The sequence below is a fragment of the Salmo salar genome, chromosome ssa10 (genome assembly GCF_905237065.1).
Source record: "Salmo salar chromosome ssa10, Ssal_v3.1, whole genome shotgun sequence".
Taxonomy (NCBI): Eukaryota; Metazoa; Chordata; class Actinopteri; order Salmoniformes; family Salmonidae; genus Salmo; species Salmo salar.
Genome location: NC_059451.1, coordinates 120,908,786 through 120,921,285, shown reverse-complemented (window position 1 = coordinate 120,921,285; position 12,500 = coordinate 120,908,786). Strand labels below are relative to the sequence as shown.

General features: G+C 43.4%; 1 protein-coding gene across 2 annotated transcripts in view; it reads left to right on the top strand.

Annotated features, from left to right (window-relative positions):
• The window catches only part of cd82 (CD82 antigen), a 61,085-nt gene extending 48,869 nt beyond the window's left edge, over positions 1 to 12,216 (top strand). Inside the window, exons 8-9 of one of the 2 annotated variants that reach the window (XM_045687164.1) lie at positions 5,514 to 5,597; positions 11,792 to 12,216. In XM_045687164.1, the coding sequence (XP_045543120.1) occupies positions 5,514 to 5,597; positions 11,792 to 11,899 (192 nt within the window). In that variant the 3' untranslated portion in view covers positions 11,900 to 12,216. 2 annotated transcript variants of the gene reach the window in all.
• Positions 12,217 to 12,500: the final 284 nt, after the last annotated feature.

Genomic DNA, 12,500 nt, shown 5'->3' with positions numbered 1-12,500 from the left:
CTCTCTCTCTCTCTCTCTCTCTCTCTCTCTCTCTCTCTCTCTCTCTCTCTCTCTCTCTCTCTCTCTCTCTCTCTCTCTCTCTCCCTCTCTCTCTCTCTCTCTCTCTCTCTCTCCTCTCTCTCTCTCTCTCTCTCTCTCTCTCTCTCTCTCTCTCTCTCCCTCTCTCTCTCTCTCTCTCTCTCTCTCTCTCCAGACAGCCACTGGTTGTTATTCTCCCTCTACAGGCCTGGCCAAAGACAACACACACACACACAAACACTCATTCATCTCTCTCTCTCTCTCTCTCCTTTCTGCACTCCTCTCCTCCCCTCTCTCCTCTAAAAGTCAACGAGGACAGGAACTTTAGCATTCTGACAGGTTTTTACTTTGCCATTTCTTTATACATGTACAGATTTTTGGGGGACACACCTACTCATTCTAAGGTATTTCTTTATTTTGTATTATTTTCTACATTGTAGAATAATAGTGAAGACATGACAACTATGAAATAACACACATGGAATCATGTAGTAACCAAAAAAGTGTTAAACAAATCAAAATATATATATTTTTTTGAGATTCTTCAAAGTAGCCACCATTTGCCTTGATGACAGCTTTGCACACTCTTGGCTTTCTCTCTGGCAAGAACAGCTCAAATAATCAAAGAGAAATTACAGTCCATCATTACTTTAAGACATGAAGGTCAGTCAATACGGAAAATTTCAAGAACTTTGAAAGTTTCTTCAAGTGCAGTCGCCAAAACCATCAAGCGCTATGATGAAACTGGCTCTCATGAGGACCGCCACAGGAAAGGAAGACCCAGAGTTACCTCTGCTGCAGAGGATGAATTCATTAGAGTTACCAGCCTCAGAAACTGCAGCCCAATTAAATGCTTCACAGAGTTCAAGTAACAGACACATCTCAACATTAACTCTTCAGAGGAGACTGAGTGAATCAGGCCTTCATGGTCAAATTGCTGCAAAGAAACCACTCCTAAAGGACACCAATAAAAAGAAGAGACTTGCTTGGGCCAAGAAACACAAGCAATGGACATTAGACCAGTGTAAATCTATCCTTTGGTCTCAGATTTTTGCTTCCAACCGTCGTGCCTTTGTGAGACGCAGAGTAGGTGAACGGATGATCTCTGCATGTGTGGTTCCCACAGTGAAGCATGGAGGAGGAGGTGTGAGGGTGCTTTGCTGGTGACACTGTCAGTGATTTATTTAGAATTCAAGGCACACTTAACCAGCATGGCTACCACAGCATTCTGCAGTGATACACCAGCTCTGTCTCAGGTTCTGCTGTTGTGCAGTGGTTGCACAGCCTTTCCTCTACAGGGAGCCAGGTTTTCATGTGTCTACCCTTCTCAATGGCAAGGCTGTGCTCACTGAGCCTGTACTTTGTCAAGGTTTTTCTAAGGTTTTGATCAGTAACCATGGTCAAATATTTAGCCACGGTGTACTGTCGATTTAGGGCCAGATAGCACTGCATTTTGCTTTGTGTTTGTGCTTGTTTCCCAATAAGCAATGTAGTTTTGTTGTAATTTGGTTTATTCTGATTGATTGGATGTTCTGGTCCTGAGGCTTCAGTGTGTTAGTAGAACAGGTTTGTGAACTCAGCTCCAGGACCAGCTGGATGAGGGGACTCTTTTCTTTGCTCAACTCTTGGCATTGCAGGGCTTGGTAATGATATGAGAGGTCACTGTATTTTAGATGTTTCCATAACTTAATTGCTATTTTTTGAGTTGTTATTATTAGTGGATATTGGCCTAATTCTGCCCTGCATCACATTGTTTGTAGTTTTCCTCAGGACATGTAGGAGAATCTTACAGAACTCTGCATGCAGGGTTTCAATGGGGTGTTTGTCCCATTTGATGAAATCTTGTTTTGCAAGTGGACCCCACACCTTGCTGCCATAAAGTGCAATGGGTTCAATGACATATTCAATTACTTTTAGCCAAATTTTAATTGGTATTTCAATTTGAATTAGCTTTTTAATGGTGTAGAATGCCCTGCGTGCTTTCTCTCTCAGTTCATTCACTGCCTCATTAAGGTTTCCAGTTGAGCTTATTTTTAAACCTCAGTAATTGTAGTGTGTACAGTACTCTGTATATTTTGTACCAATTGAGAACTTTGGTCTAATTCCCTGAGATCTGGATCTTCTCTGGAAAATCATTATTTTAGTCTTTTTGGGGTTTACTGCCAGGGCCCAGGTCTGGCAGTACTGCTCTAGCAGGTCCAGGCTCTGCTGTAGGCCATGTGCTGTGGGTGACAGCAGGCATAGGTCATCTGCGAAGAGTAGGCATTTAACTTCTGAATTGTGGAGACTAACACCAGGGGCTGAGGATTTTTCTAGAATAGTGGCCAATTCATTGATGTAAATATTGAAGAGTGCAGGGCTCAGATTGCAACCCTGACGAAGGCCCCGCCCCTGGTTAAAGAATTCTGTTCTTTTCTTGCCAATTTTAATGCTGCACGTATTGCCAGTATACATTGATATAATTATGTCATATGTTTTACCCCCTATACTACTTTCAATAACTTTGTAGAACAGTCCTGTATGCCAAATAGAATCAAATGCTTTTTGGAAGTCGATAAAGCAAGCGTATATTTTGGTATTATTTTGGTGGACATGTTTATCTATCAGGGTGTGTAAGGTGTAAATATGATCAGTTGTGCGATGTTTTGGTATAAATCCAAGTTGGCTTTTACTCAAGACATTGTGCTTATTAAGGAAGTTTAGAACTCTTACATTGATGATACTACAGAAAACCTTCCCCAGGTTACTGTTCACACAAATGCCTCTGTAATTGTTAGGGTCAAATTTGTCTCCGTTCTTAAAGATTGGGGTTATGAGTCCTTGATTCCAGATGTCAGGGAAATAACCTACACTCAGGATTAAATTAAACAGTTTTAATATAGCCAATTGAAATTTTGCACTAGTGAGTTTGAGCATCTCATTTAGGATGCCATCAGGTCCGCATGCTTTTTTACATTTGAGAGCCTGAAGTTTCTTATAGAGCTCCTGGCCAGTAATTGGGGATCCAATGGATTTTGATTGTCCTTTATAGCTTTTTCTAATCCATTCAACTTCTCAATAATTTTTCTGCGTTTGTGTCAATTTGAACGGTGTTGTAGAGTGTTTTGAAATGGGTCGTCCATATGTCACCATTTTGTATCGCTAATTCCTCTTGTTTAGATTTTTTTAGTTTTTTCCAATTTTGCCAGAAGTTCTTTCTGGTATTCTTCTGTGCTGTTTTGGGTCCATCTGTATGAATTTCTGATGTCGTACAGCTTACTGGGCTGTGAATGTGTGGTTGTTTCCATGTCTGTTCTTTTGAGGAACAACGTAATTTGGCTGTGATCAGACAGAGGTGTTAGTGGCTTGACAGTGAATGAGCTGAGAGAGAAAGGGTCAATGTCTGTAATCATATAGTCTACTGTGCTGTGGTCAAGAGGTGAGCAGAAGGTAAATCTCCCCAAAGAGTCCCTCCGTAACCTACCATTGACAAAGTACAGACCCAGGCTTCTACAGAGCTGAAACAGAGCTGAAACAGTGACAGCACCGTTGTTGTTGGCGGTGCTGTCACTGTTGTTTCTATGGAGGAGATTAAGACAGTTAGAAACAGTATGGCCTGTAATAAAGCTGTCCCCTCGTGTGCTCGTTAGATCAGGTAGTGTTCCTGTGCCGCATTTGTGTCCCCACAGATGAGCACATTTCCCTGGGCCTGGAAATGGCACGTCTCTTCCTCAAGGGTGGGGAAGATCTCCTCTGAGTAATATGGGGATTCTGAGGGGGGGGGATATATATTGCGCAAAGGAAAACATATTTTTCTGTCAGTACAAGTTATTTTTTCATTTTTAATGAAATGTGATATTTACCCATTTTGAGGGGATCAATTAGATTTTGTAGTTTGGATCTGTACCAAATAATCAATCCTCCAGAGTCTCTGCCTCTATTGACAGAGCTGTGTTTCTGTGATGGCACAATTACTTCTCTGTAGCCTGTGGGACAGTGAGTGACAATGTCAGCCTTACACCATGTCTCCTGCAGAATGATGACGTCAACATCTTTCCGATTTTTGTTGAACTCCAGTGCTAAACTCTTCAGTTCAAAGGTTGATGAGTTTAGACCCTGAATGTTCCACATGCTAACTGATAGGTTGATGAGTTTAGGCCCTGAATGTTCCACATGCTAACTGATAGGTTGATGAGTTTAGACCCTGAATGTTCCACATGCTAACTGATAGGTTGATGAGTTTAGACCCTGAATGTTCCACATGCTAACTGATAGGTTGATGAGTTTAGACCCTGAATGTTCCACATGCTAACTGATAGGTTGATGAGTTTAGACCCTGAATGTTCCACATGCTAACTGATAGGTTGATGAGTTTAGACCCTGAATGTTCCACATGCTAACTGATAGGTTGATGAGTTTAGACCCTGAATGTTCCACATGCTAACTGATAGGTTGATGAGTTTAGACCCTGAATGTTCCACATGCTAACTGATAGGTTGATGAGTTTAGGCCCTGAATGTTCCACATGCTAACTGATAGGTTGATGAGTTTAGACCCTGAATGTTCCACATGCTAACTGATAGGTTGATGAGTTTAAACCCTGAATGTTCCACATGCTAACTGATAGGTTGATGAGTTTAAACCCTGAATGTTCCAGATGCTAACTGATAGGTTGATGAGTTTAAACCCTGAATGTTCCACATGCTAACTGATAGGTTGATGAGTTTAGACCCTGAATGTTCCACATGCTAACTGATAGGTTGATGAGTTTAGACCCTGAATGTTCCACATGCTAACTGATAGGTTGATGAGTTTAGACCCTGAATGTTCCACATGCTAACTGATAGGTTGATGAGTTTAGACCCTGAATGTTCCACATGCTAACTGATAGGTTGATGAGTTTAGACCCTGAATGTTCCACATGCTAACTGATAGGTTGATGAGTTTAGACCCTGAATGTTCCACATGCTAACTGATAGGTTGATGAGTTTAGGCCCTGAATGTTCCACATGCTAACTGATAGGTTGATGAGTTTAGACCCTGAATGTTCCACATGCTAACTGATAGGTTGATGAGTTTAGACCCTGAATGTTCCACATGCTAACTGATAGTGATTTCATGTTGCAAAAAGAAAGAATAGCAGTCAGAAATACAGTAACTACTAACCTCTCTCTTTCTCTCTCTCTCTCTCTCTCTCTCTCTCTCTCTCTCTCTCTCTCTCTCTCTCTCTCTCTAATTCTCTCTCTCTCTCTCTTTCTCTCTCTCTCTCTAATTCTCTCTCTTTATCTCTTTCTCTCTCTCTCTCGCTTTCTCTCTCTTTCTCTCTCTCTCTAATGCGCTCTCTCTTTATCTATCTCTCTCTCTAATTCTCTCTCTCTCTAATTCTCTCTCTCTTTTTATCTGTCTTTATCTCTCTCTCCATCTCTCTCTCTCTCTTTATCTCTCTCTCCATCTCCATCTCTGTCTCTGTCTCTCTCTCTCTCTCTCTCTCTCTCTCTCTGTCTCTGTCTCTACAGGGCTGCATGCATAGTGTGGAGGGCTGGCTGTTGGAGAACTATGGAGTTATTCTTGGAATCTGTGTCGGGGTGGCAGTCCTAGAGGTATCTATCACACGTACACACACACACACACACACACACACACACACACACACACACACACACACACACACACACACACACACACACACACACACACACACACACACACACACACACACACACACACACACACACACACACACACACACACACACACACACACACACACACACACACACACACACACACACACACACACACACACACACACAGTCCCTCCTCATGTGTCGTATGAATGTGTTAATAATGTGGATGTATACTGTACCCTCAGTACTAATACCAGGATGTATACTGTACCCTCAGTACTAATACCAGGATGTCTACTGTACCCTCAGTACTAATACCAGGATGTATACTGTACCCTCAGTACTAATACCAGGATGTATACTGTACCCTCAGTACTAATACCAGGATGTATACTGTACCCTCAGTACTAATACCAGGATGTATACTGTACCCTCAGTACTAATACCAGGATGTATACTGTACCCTCAGTACTAATACCAGGATGTATACTGTACCCTCAGTACTAATACCAGGATGTCTACTGTACCCTCAGTACTAATACCAGGATGTATACTGTACCCTCAGTACTAATACCAGGATGTATACTGTACCCTCAGTACTAATACCAGGATGTATACTGTACCCTCAGTACTAATACCAGGATGTATACTGTACCCTCAGTACTAATACCAGGATGTCTACTGTACCCTCAGTACTAATACCAGGATGTATACTGTACCCTCAGTACTAATACCAGGATGTATACTGTACCCTCAGTACTAATACCAGGATGTATACTGTACCCTCAGTACTAATACCAGGATGTATACTGTACCCTCAGTACTAATACCAGGATGTATACTGTACCCTCAGTACTAATACCAGGATGTATACTGTACCCTCAGTACTAATACCAGGATGTATACTGTACCCTCAGTACTAATACCAGGATGTATACTGTACCCTCAGTACTAATACCAGGATGTATACTGTACCCTCAGTACTAATACCAGGATGTATACTGTACCCTCAGTACTAATACCAGGATGTATACTGTACCCTCAGTACTAATACCAGGATGTATACTGTACCCTACCCTGCTGGTTTCGTGTGTGTGTGTGTGTGTGCGCGTGTGCGTGTGCGCGTGTGTGTGTGTGTGTGTGTGTGTGTGTGTGTGTGTTAACAGCATAACTTACCCAGTGTTGTTCCCCTCCAGCTCCTAGGGATGATTCTGTCCATGTGTCTCTGTAAGAGTGTTGTCCAAGAGGATTACACCAAAGTTCCCAAGTACTGACTATGAAGACCAGCAAAAGTCACACGCACACACACACACACACACACACACACACACACACACACACACACACACACACACACACACACACACACACACACACACACACACACACACACACACACACACACACACACACACACACACACACACATCACTGTTGTCTATTTTTTAAGTGACATGTTGTTGTTTTCACTCAGATTTAGGTAATGAACTGATGAAGGGTTTTAGGTTATGAATTCATCTTTTGGTTATTACGGAGTCTTATAAAGCCATTATTATGTGAGGTTTTATGCCCTTCTTCAATATTCAAACAAACACCTGTATGTCCTTCTGTTCTGTTCTATTCCTGAAGCGCTTATCGTGGTACTTAGTTAGTTAGCAAGTTAGTTAGTTAGCTAGTTAGCTAGCTCAGTCTTTGTAAGAGCACTTTAGTGACGTTTTGTGAGCTGTTGATCAGAGAGAGAGAGAGAGAGAGAGAGAGAGAGAGAGAGATGTGGGCCTCTGCTGATCTGGGATCAGGTATCCCCTTTCCATTCTGATCAATTCATTATAATCTAAAAGGAAAAACTGATCCAAGATCAGCACTCCTACTATGAATATGGGAGGAGCTAGAGATGGAGACAGAGGGGAGGAGCTAGAGATGGAGACAGAGGGGAGGAGCTAGAGAGGGAGACAGATGGGAGGAGCTAGAGATGCAGACAGACGGGAGGAGCTAGAGATGGAGACAGAGGGGAGGAGCTAGAGATGGAGACAGAGGGGAGGAGCTAAAGATGGAGACAGAGGGGAGGAGCTAGAGAGGGGAGGAGCTAGATATGGAGTCAGAGGGGAGGAGCTAGAGATGGAGACAGAGGGGAGGAGCTAGAGAGGGGAGGAGCTAGAGATGGAGACAGAGGGGAGGAGCTAGAGAGGGAGACAGACGGGAGGAGCTAGAGATGGAGACAGATGGGAGGAGCTAGAGATGGAGACAGAGGGGAGGAGCTAGAGATGGAGACAGAGGGGAGGAGCTAGAAATGGAGACAGAGGGGAGGAGCTAGAGAGGGGAGGAGCTAGAGATGGAGACAGAGGGGAGGAGCTAGAGTTTGAGACAGAGGGGAGGAGCTAGAGAGGGGAGGAGCTAGAGATGGAGTCAGAGGGGAGGAGCTAGAGAGGGGAGGAGCTAGAGATGGAGACAGAGGGGAGGAGCTAGAGATGGAGACAGAGGGGAGGAGCTAGAGATGGAGACAGAGGGGGGAGCTAGAGAGGGGCGGAGCTAGAGATGAACCTGCTTGGTCTCTGAAAAATGACTCGCTACCAAGATGAATTAATAGTTTTGCATGAAGTATGTTATATACTGTATGATGTTATATACTGTATGATGTTATATACTGTATGATGTTATATACTGTATGTATGATGTTTTTGTGTGTGTGTTTTACTTTCTTTAATTATTTTCCTCCTTTTTTTCATGTTTAAAAAAAGAATTGTACATATGACTTTAGAAAGGGCTTAATAAGTGGTCGTGAGAGTCACTGATCTTGATCAGCGTTCTATACAGGAAAGAAGGCGGTCGACTTAGCCCGCCCGCCCGCTCAGCCCGCCCGCCCGCTCAGCCCGCCCGCCCGCTCAGCCCGCCCGCCCGCTCAGCCCGCCAGCCCGCCCGCCCGCTCAGCCAGCCCGCCCGCCAGCCCGCTCAGTTTTTGGTTTTCAGAATGCAGTTTTTTTTTGTTTCCACTCTTATTGGGTACATCGCAAAGGGCACCCTCTTCCCTATATAGTACACTACTTTTGACCAGGGCCCTATGTATTCCCTATGGGGTCCTGGTCAAAAGTAGTGCACTATATAGGGAATAGGGAACCATTTAAGCCTTAGACATTGTCTCTTATTGTTTATGGTGTAGCTACAGCCTCTGGCCAGCAGGTGTCGCCGCTCTGCTATCAACAGTACTATCTGGGGCTGAATCATCAGAAGGATGGGAGCCTGGCAAGGCTTTAAATAGCTATTAGACTAAGAATGAGACTGTCTCTGGTCTCCAATCCCACAGCGTCTCTCACCAAGACTGTCAGACCCTTCCAACACAATTCACAACATTTCAAACACAAATGACTATGAGGACTGGACTTTAGGAAAGATTACTGCTGTTGTTGTTTCCCCCCCCCCCAAAAAAAGTCATGTCCTCAAGTCCCATTATGCAATTCATGATTGTTGTCATTCAAGTTAATGAAGCTACATTTCTCATTTCATTGTTTCTCATGTATCATGATTGTGAGTCCCATAGTGCGGCGCACAATTGGCCCAGCGTTGTCCGGGTTTGGCCTGGGCAGGCCGTCATTGTAAATAAGAATTTGTTCTTAACTGACTTGCCTAGTTAAAATAAAAGTTAAATAACATTTTAAAAATGTAGTTACACATCAGTGGATGTTAATACGAATCCAAGAGCTCTGAAAAATCTACCAAATGTCAACTTCCTGAACTTAACTCAGATGGTGATAAAGGCTTTTTATTGTTCAAAGTTTTTTACACATTATGTATTTCTTTTTTAATATGTTTTATGTAAGGGAATATTTTCCTGGAGTTAGAAGCTGTTAAATGTAAAATAAAAAAGTGTTGTGAATTTATATTCAGTAATAAACTGAATCCATCACAACCCATGTGCTGTATTGTCTTGTTTTAAAATGAAGAAGAAGAAGTGTCCCTTTTTAGCTCAGTATGTACGCATCACTGAACGTCGCTTTGGGTAAAACGTGTCTGCTAGTTAAATGGTAGAGAAGAAGAAGAAGATGTGTAACATCTGTGGTTTCCAGACAGGAATGTATTTGTCTTTCTGTGGCTACAGCCTGAGTGTTGTTAGATTAAGTCTTGTTGAAATGTCAAAAGACCCACATGGTGAAGTGTGTCCAGGGCAGGATCAGTCGGCTGCAATACTAAAAACAACCAGAAGATGGCAGCACACACACAGTTACCGCCAGTATGCCACATCTAAGCAAGTCAGCATTGTTGAAAGCCTGATGGAGGGGGGAGTGTACAAGAAATGAGAAGAGAGCCTGGTGGAGTGTACAAGAAATGAGAAGAGAGCCTGGTGGAGGGGGGAGTGTAGAGGAAATGAGAAGAGAGCCTGGTGGAGGGGGGAGTGTACAAGAAATGAGAAGAGAGCCTGGTGGAGGGGGGAGTGTAGAGGAAATGAGAAGAGAGCCTGGTGGAGGGGGGGAGTGTAGAGGAAATGAGAAGAGAGCCTGGTGGAGGGGGGGAGTGTACAGGAAATGAGAAGAGAGCCTGGTGGAGGGGGGAGTGTAGAGGAAATGAGAAGAGAGCCTGGTGGAGGGGGGAGTGTACAGGAAATGAGAAGAGCGCCTGGTGGAGGGGGGAGTGTAGAGGAAATGAGAAGAGAGCCTGGTGGAGGGGGGAGTGTAGAGGAAATGAGAAGAGAGCCTGGTGGAGGGGGGAGTGTAGAGGAAATGAGAAGAGAGCCTGGTGGAGGGGGGAGTGTAGAGGAAATGAGAAGAGAGCCTGGTGGAGGGGGGAGTGTAGAGGAAATGAGAAGAGAGCCTGGTGGAGGGGGGAGTGTAGAGGAAATGAGAAGAGAGCCTGGTGGAGGGGGAGTGTAGAGGAAATGAGAAGAGAGCCTGGTGGAGGGGGGAGTGTAGAGGAAATGAGAAGAGAGCCTGGTGGAGGGGGGAGTGTAGAGGAAATGAGAAGAGAGCCTGGTGGAGAGGGGAGTGTAGAGGAAATGAGAAGAGCGCCTGGTGGAGGGGGGAGTGTACAGGAAATGAGAAGAGAGCCTGGTGGAGGGGGAGTGTAGAGGAAACATTTTAGAGGGGCCTTTTTTTTTTATTGTCCCCAGCACAAGTTGCACCTGTGTAATGATCATGCTGTTTAATCAGCTTCTTGATATGCCACACCTGTCAGATGAATGGATTATCTTGACAAAAGGGAAATCATTAACAGGGACATACAGTAGAACATCCTGTCGAAGATCCACATTTTAGTCATTTAGCAGACGCTCTTATCCAGAGTGACTTACAGTAGTGAATGCATACATTTCATTTCATGCATTTTTTATTTTATTTGTTCTGGCCCCCCGTGGGAATCGAACCCACAACCCTGGCGTTGCGCACACCATGCTCTACCAACTGAGCCACAGGGAAGACTAGAACATACTGTAGACCATCCTGTAGAAGATACAGTAGAAGATACAGTAGAAGATACTGTAGAAGATACAGTAGAAGATACAGTAGAAGATACTGTAGAAGATACAGTAGAAGATACAGTAGAAAATACTGTAGAAGATACAGTAGAAGATACAGTAGAAGATACTGTAGAAGATACTGTAGAAGATACAGTAGACCATCCTGTAGAAGATACAGTAGAAGATACTGTAGAAGATACAGTAGACCATCCTGTAGAAGATACAGTAGAAGATACTGTAGAAGATACAGTAGAAGATACAGTAGAGGATAGTGTAGAAGATACAGTAGAAGATACTGTAGAAGATACTGTAGAAGATAGTGTAGACCATCCTGTAGAAGATACAGTAGAAGATACAGTAGAAGATACAGTAGAAGATACAGTAGAGGATAGTGTAGACCATCCTGTAGAAGATACAGTAGAAGATACAGTAGAAGATACTGTAGAAGATACAGTAGAGGATAGTGTAGACCATCCTGTAGAAGATACTGTAGAAGATACAGTAGACCATCCTGTAGAAGATACAGTAGAAGATACAGTAGAGGATAGTGTAGACCATCCTGTAGAAGATACAGTAGAAGATACAGTAGAAGATACAGTAGAAGATACTGTAGAAGATACAGTAGAGGATAGTGTAGACCATCCTGTAGACCATCCATCCTGTAGAAATAGAATCACTAGAAGACGTATTGGACTGGAATTGAGATGTTAATTCTGACTGTCCAACAGGCTTTAATAGTGAAGCTCCAGCCTGTCTTCCATTTCTCTCATCTCCTCGTCTCCTCTCCTCGTCTCCTCCAGGGTGACTATACCATCTACTGCATCTTGCCATCCTGATGTAATGTATCACTAGCCACCTTAAACAATGCTGCTTTACATGTTTACATACCCTACATTACTCATCTCATATGTATATACTGTATGTACTCTGTACCATCTTGCCTATGCCGTTCGGCCATCACTCATTTATATATTTTTTATGTACATATTCGTATTCATTCCTTTACACTTGTGTGTACAAGGTAGTTGTTGTGGAATTGGTAGATTACTTGTTAGATATTACTGCACGGTCGGAACTAGAAGCACAAGCATTTCGCTACACTCGCATTAACACCTGCTAACCATGTGTATGTGACCAATACAATTTGATTTGATTTTGATTTGACTGTGTCATTTATTTATCTGCTCCGGCATGATGCCAGGAACACTCCTAGGCTGGGATTAGACAGGACCATGGGAATACTATTGGAATACTATGGGAATACCATGGGAATACCATGGGAATGCTGGGGACAGGACAGGGACAGGAAGTGCTGCCTATCAGAGAGACACTATCATACAGAATGAAATAGGAGACATGCAGTATGTATCTCTATGGTGCATCACTCAGGACCACTGAGAAAACAGACAGGGGCAGACTGGCCATATACCAGATCTG